Here is a 6,937-nt window from a genome sequence, read left to right on the forward strand (position 1 = left end):
AAATACTTCAACTAGTTCCTACATGTGTGAAGACGTTCGAAGCCATTTCGAAAACTTCGATGTGGCTGAGAAGTTTTACTTCTTCGATATTCTGTTCATGACCTTATCTTATTTATACAGAGGTTGGAATGAAGGTTTTGGATTTTTGCTGATAAAGAACTTTGAATTACTTTGCGCCCGACAAGAGAAAGAAGGAACAACTTCGATCTGATTCTTTGATTCGCTGAGTTTATTGTTCTGTCTTTCTGTGAAATTTAGATAACTCGATAAGATGAGTGAAGAAAATTTCAGCTATAGGAATAGCTTTTACACGGCCAAAATAATCAACTTCTTCTCAAATTCAGTGACTAATCCTGAGAGTACTCAAAGAAGCTAGGGAGTTTTGAAGTTATTGGAAATTTGTTCTTTATTGATATTGACATTACTGTCATAGACCCGTTGAACGAAAATTCTGGGACTCTGTGATTCGAAGTTATGAATTCAGTGAATTTGATATATTCCAACCATTCAGTTTTGAAATAAGTCGAAAAAAGGAATTGCATACAATATGTCAAGAAGTCCATGAGTGTAAGGAATCTATCGAAAACCGACAGTCTGGATAGAAAATAATAGAAGTTGGATATTGTAAGGTTGACGTCAAATGCTGTATATGCAAGATACACAGAGTAAATAGCAAATCATGCTTAAGCGGACCCATAGAAGCCACTATAGTGGTTAAAGAAGAAGAAATAAGTCGAAAAAGGAGACATTTAGATATCATAGAAAATCATCGACATCAGTTTAACAAGAAAAATGGATTTTCAAGGTTAAATGTCAAACCCTTGGAATCATTCAAAACCATCCTAAAAATCATGGTTTTTCATCTCATTCAGTGAATTCCCATGTTTTCATATCTTCTTTCGAAGTGGTAATGCATTTTTAATATTTTATCTTAAATTAAAGATTATTCTTTTCCTCATTTTATCTAAGGTATTTTCTGACGAAGCTTGTGATTTCAGATTTAAGGATGTGTATTTCTTCGCTGTGTTTCTTTCCATCTCAGAGACTCAAAGATATACAGCCACGGAATCAAGAAGAAACTGTAAAAGGTCCTGACATGTCAAATGGTTCACTTCATTCGGTGAGGTGATTCCAACATGCTCAAATTGAATAACATGGATTTTTTTCAGGAAGATTCAAATGAGGATTTTGCAGTAACGACAAATGAAAATAAAGATGATATTCCAGAACCGATAGAAGACGATGATGAAGAAGATCTGGTTAGTACAAGGGATGAATTTCATAAGTGAAAGTTTCTCTCAGCTCAGCTTGGAACCTTGGTGAGATTTTTCTAAAATTCTCAAATTGATTAACATGAAATGTTTTTAGGCTAGTCAAAAATCTACTAAAAGTTCTGACCGGATTTCTCTGACTGGCAAGAAGTACGAAAGAAGATCGGACTCAAAAGTAAGAAAATATAATATTTACCAGTTTCTGAATCTCAATATTGTTGTTCTGATTGAATATCAAGAAATTTTTTGAAAGAATAAACGGTCTCAAAACTTTCACACTTCAATCAATAGTAGCTGACTCTTTGAAAGTATATAGATGGCACAATACGCAGAAGAACGGCTCCATAGTTTCGATGAATTCACCTCACCTGTGTGTGAGTCAGAGGTCATTGAGTATCCTTACTGATGTTTCCATATGTAAAGTGATGAACAATATACAGGGCAATTCAACTTCTAAAACACAAAATTTACCCACAAGTCAATCCAAAAAATTAGACCAAAAAATGGACACACTTTCTCCTTATGTTTCTTCATAACGGATATAAAGGGAGATTGTATACATCAGGGTGTCCCAATGAAACTTTGAACCTCCCCAGAACTGAGAAACGAAGAATTTCCAAACATTCTGAAAGAATTGTCTGTTTTGAGGGGAACGAATTTTCATCATGAGTTTGTATCGAAAAAACTCCAATGAAGGTGGCATCAAAACCCAACATTTTTTGAATAAGGAGTATTGGTTAGTTTGAAAGTGATTTATGTCTTGTGCACGACCCAGTTAAAATTTTTGAAATCGGTTCTCTCTCCACGAAATAAATATTGAACTAACCGACAAAAGATGATGTTGAACAGAAAGTTGGACCGCTTGAGGGTGGCAACCCCCATTTTATTTATTTTTTAATAGGAAAAAGATGGAAATTCGTCCCCCTCAAAACAATTTTTTTTTAATCTTTGAAAATTCTGAGTTCTGGGACGGTCAAATTTCATTGAGACACCCTGTTTAACTGCTCTATATATGAAGTGATTCATTATTTTCTTATATGAAATGATAAGTTGTTATCGAAATTGTGGAATTTTGATTGTTCAAATTTTTCTATGAAAAATAATAAAAAATATTTATGAAGAAGAACACGTATATGCTAAAATTGAATATTTTCAGAGGACGTCTAGTGCTAATGCTCTGACATCAAAATCAGATACAACGCCAGTCCGCAAAAGTAACCTTCGGAAAGCGAGTATGGATTCAAAAGTAAGGAATCCTTCAGTTCAATTGCGGTTATCCATGTAAGGTTATCGGAAGTTCTTAATGAATAATATGGAGATTTTTCAAGGCAAGTATGGAAAGTCAAAGACGTTTTGTATCAATCTCAAGTGAAAGCTCTGTATTAACAGCTATGAATAGGAATGTTCCCAGGAGGATTGTGAATTTAGACGGAAAAGTAAGATTTGAATATCATCAAACTGAGAGAGTGAGTGTGCATTATTTTTAGGGTAACAATAATGCAAGTAAAACAACACTTCCTCCCAAAGATCAATCGCAAGAAGATACACAGAGTGCTAAAAGAAGAGCCAGTGTGGACTCTAAGGTAGGATTACCTTGGTTCTTTTGTCTAATGTCACTTATAACCGATTTTAACCTTGACACGGAATTTCTCCTGACTGGTTCTTCTCGTCCGGAGACGATTTTTATTCTTTCTCCATTGGTCGGAGTAAGCATATCTTATTCATCCCCTCCACTTTCGACTGGTTTGGTTCGGGCTCTATCACTATCTATTGCTGATCTGTAAGGCGCTATGAACGATTGGTGTCGCTTTTATCCTGTTGATGTTATTGAAATGCTTGTATATTTCAATTACTTCCACTTGAATATTCTTTAAAAAATGGCATTATCAAAAAAAAAAAACGCAAATTTATTTTTCGAAATTGTTGCCCTGGTCTATGCAAAATATTGGCGGGAGAATACATTTTTAAGCATCTTCTATTGGTAGAGATACAAACTTGTCTAGGAGATCTACTATTTACACATCGTTTATTTAATAATTCTTTTTCTTCTGTTGGTGCCTATCCTCTGTGGATGTTGGCTATCAAGTTCGTCCACATTTTTTTGTTGACAGCTATTGTTACTATTTGTGTGATGTTCTCGTAATATTAAATTGACTTAATTTATGAATTTACTACTATATTTCAAGGAATTCGATAAGGAATACAAGATTCCCCATACCCAATCGAAATTCATTGGAATTTTAGTCTATATTCTAGTTCGTATTTGATATTGTAAAAAATTCAACAAAAGAGTCCAACCTCATTTTTCTCGATCTATAGAGGACATTCATTGAAAAATTCCATTTTAACGAATGTGTATTTATCGAACATGAATATTTTAGGGTAGAAGAGTATCGTTCCAAGAAGAGGTGAAAGTTAGAGTGTTCGATGCGAATGATAGAAGACCTTCGGCTGCTAAAAAACCACCACAGGATATAGATAATATCGACACCCTAACAGAGGAAGGTAGTTTATTCTACAAGATAATCTATAATGATATGAAGATAGCAGCTTCATTTTTAATTTCGACAATTCACAAAAATTAGCTAGTAGTAATTGGTTTATTTCAATGGTTTGAGTGACGTTTGAGGTAAAAATGTCATGCTTCATAATTGTACATCCAGTTTCGCTACGAAAGTCACACTTTTACTCCTATCCTCAGAGTATTGAACATAGATAGAGGGGAGATATTTCATTTTCAGTAAGCTAATTTTGTCCCAAGCATGAACTTTCAAATTTGACATGAAGCGCGCGGAAATGAAAACTTATCAGTGAGACGAATTTCACTCAATTCCATGGACATATAAATATACTGCTCCACAAAATTTCAGAGCTTTTGAGACTGTTTCAGAAGTTTCCATTTTCTTCAGAAATTTTTTAAATATGATAGATCTAAATGTTAACTCACTTAACTAAAATATTTTTTTGCCCATTCCTTTCTGAGTTTCACAGTTTCAGTTGAAAATTTCTTCTCTATTTTTGCATCAAAAAAAAAAAAATAATAATAAAAAATAAAGTTCAGTAAAGAGTATGGCCTCCTCGAACATCAACCACAGCTTGACAAATGCGGAATATCGTGGATTTCCAGAGCTTCATCGACAATTCTCGCATGATGGGGTGACGCATTATCTTCCAAAAACAATAAATTTGGCCTTATAAAAGGTGTTTTTTTTGAGCTATAGAACTTTAAATTGCAATAAAACAACGATGGATTATCCGATTGACATGAATTTATTTATCCGCAAGATAATCTTGTGACATAACATTTTAAATATGATTTCTGGCAAATGACCGCCACGGCTGGCTCGGATCTGGACGTCCAATTTTCGATGACTTTTCCAACATTTGTGGCCGTAAATCGGCAATAACACGGCGAATGTCGTCTTCCAAATGGTCAAGGGTTTGTGGCTTATCCGCATAGACCAATGACTTTACATAGCCCCACAGAAAGTAGTCTAGCGGTGTTAAATCACAAGATCTTGGAGGCCAATTCACAGGTTCAAAATGTGAAATTAGGCGGTCACCAAACGTGTCTTTCAATAAATCGATTGTGGCACGAGCTGTATGACATGTTGCGTCGTCTTGTTGGAACCACAGCTCCTGGACATCATGGTTGTTCAATTCAGGAATGAAAAAGTTAGAAATCATAGCTTTATACCGATCACCATTGACTGTAACGTTCTGGCCATCATCGTTTTTGAAGAAGTACGGACCAATGATTCAACCAGCCCATAAAGCGCACCAAACAGTCAGTTTTTCTGGATGTAACGGTGTTTCGACATACATTTGAGGATTAGCTTCACTCCAAATGCGGCAGTTTTGTTTGTTGACGTAGCCATTCAACCAGAAGAGCGCTTCATCGCTAATGGACGTAGTGCGCAATACGTATTCCGCACAGAACCATTATTTTCGAAATGAAATTGCATTAGTTGCAAGTGTTGTTCATGATGAATTACCAAACCAAACTGAGAATAAATCACTTGACAGCTGTTAAATCGGTCGCCATCTTGAAAGTAATGCCAATTTAAAGTTATATACCTCGAAAAAAACACCCGTTACTAAAAGGCTCTCTTCGTGTAAACACAGTCAGAAAAACGAACTTCAAACTCGCTGAACGACGTGAAACAACCGATGACAGTAGGCGCGCAATAGTTGCCAAACCGTTGATTGCAGCAGGTATATACAGAAAATAATTAATATTCTGCTTACATAAATTTGACAATTAGGAAAAATATCGGATTCCAAATATTCAAATTTACCTCATCAATCGGAAATCGCTCAAATAAATATATTTCATTCAATATGAAATACATTCATAACGATATAGTAAAATATTGGATTTTAAAATATATCACAATCCGACAACGTAATCTAACCATATTGGGGACATATAAAAATTGCGTATACTCCCTCTATCTATGTTTATTACTCTATGCTCCCATCAAAACAATATACCATTATTATTTTTGTAACATTTTTTTCATAGTATCCGAGAGAATTTTGCCCAAGCAGCCTAAAGACGCCCCTGTACCATCTCTGGAAGAGCTCTGCAACACATTGGCGTTCGCCGATGATATTATAGGTGAAGAGAAGGAAAAACGACGGGCGACTACATCGAGAGGCCGTACTCCTTTACAGTTGCCCGTTGATCCAGCTGAGTTTGAAAATACATTCGATGAGATGGACTTGTTCATGCGCAGGAATTATCCCAAGTACTACTACTTCCTCAGAAGCCAGATAGTAACCGCAGATCCGAATTCTGAGAGTTATAGAAGTCAGGAACTGGAGTTTAAGGAAGCCATCGTAGCCTGTAAGCAACATCCTGAAGAGTATTTGAAGGAGCTGGAGAAAACGATGTGCTATTATGATAAAATGTCGAGTGGCCCTCATCAAGAATAACTTGTATTAAATTCTGACTTGATTTGGATTATACAAAAGAATTTGATTTATTCACATGTTGTTTTATTCCATCGAATAGTAGGACAGGTTGAGATCTATGTAGGCTTTGTTTCTGTGTCCCATCGTCTCTTCAGGAACTTCAATTTTGATCCCGCGAATGGCTGGACAGTTTGTGGCACGAGCCTGTCCTGTCCGAGGCTCGAATTCCTGGCCTTCGGCTTAGGAGTTAACGGTCCAGGTGTACAACTTTGTGTCCATCGTTTTGCAATAGATGGCTGTAGCGGTAAGTGGTAATCGAAAAAAATAGAACGTAGATGTCATACAATAAGCTTAGGTACTTCTGAACATAACGCCATCGAAATATTATTCGATTTGTGTCTGTATCATAGTGTTATTCTCGATTGAACATGTCAGCTACGAGCCAAATTCTCGTCCTTTCCGGGAGGTTTTATTTTCTGTTTCATTATGAAGAAATCTGCGGGTGATGTTCATCGAATGCTCTAAAATACATATGGCGAGGCCGCTATCAGTGAAAGAACTTGCCAGGAGTGGTTTCAACGCTTCAAGAACGGTGATTTGGACGTCGAAGACCAGCATGGCGGTGAAAGAGAGAAGGCTTTAGAAGATGCAGAATTGAAGGCATTACTTGATCAAGACTCGTGCCAAACGCAACAAGAATTGGCAGAATCATTGGGAGTGATGCAACGAGCTATTTCGAACAGCCTGAA

At 36.2% G+C, this 6,937-nt stretch overlaps 1 protein-coding gene across 1 annotated transcript; it reads left to right on the forward strand.

Moving 5' to 3' along the window:
* Positions 1-748: 748 nt before the first annotated feature.
* LOC123680220 lies at positions 749-6,263 on the forward strand. Its single transcript, XM_045618010.1, has 9 exons — positions 749-907; positions 999-1,120; positions 1,170-1,259; positions 1,369-1,446; positions 2,428-2,517; positions 2,600-2,707; positions 2,759-2,854; positions 3,653-3,776; positions 5,797-6,263. Exons 2-9 carry the CDS (start codon positions 1,007-1,009, stop codon positions 6,207-6,209), a joined length of 1,113 nt encoding a protein of 370 aa, XP_045473966.1. The 5' UTR covers positions 749-907; positions 999-1,006; the 3' UTR covers positions 6,210-6,263.
* Positions 6,264-6,937: the final 674 nt, after the last annotated feature.

The sequence above is a fragment of the Harmonia axyridis genome, chromosome 5 (genome assembly GCF_914767665.1).
Source record: "Harmonia axyridis chromosome 5, icHarAxyr1.1, whole genome shotgun sequence".
Lineage (NCBI taxonomy): Eukaryota > Metazoa > Arthropoda > Insecta > Coleoptera > Coccinellidae > Harmonia > Harmonia axyridis.

Bases quoted from the DNA above. Each gene is read 5' to 3' on its own strand.
- LOC123680220 (XM_045618010.1), top strand. From the start codon at position 1,007: ATGTGTATTTCTTCGCTGTGTTTCTTTCCATCTCAGAGACTCAAAGAT. The intron at 1,121-1,169 runs GTGAGGTGATTC...GATTTTTTTCAG, and splicing joins CAAATGGTTCACTTCATTCG to GAAGATTCAAATGAGGATTT. The intron at 2,855-3,652 runs GTAGGATTACCT...TGAATATTTTAG, and splicing joins GAGCCAGTGTGGACTCTAAG to GGTAGAAGAGTATCGTTCCA.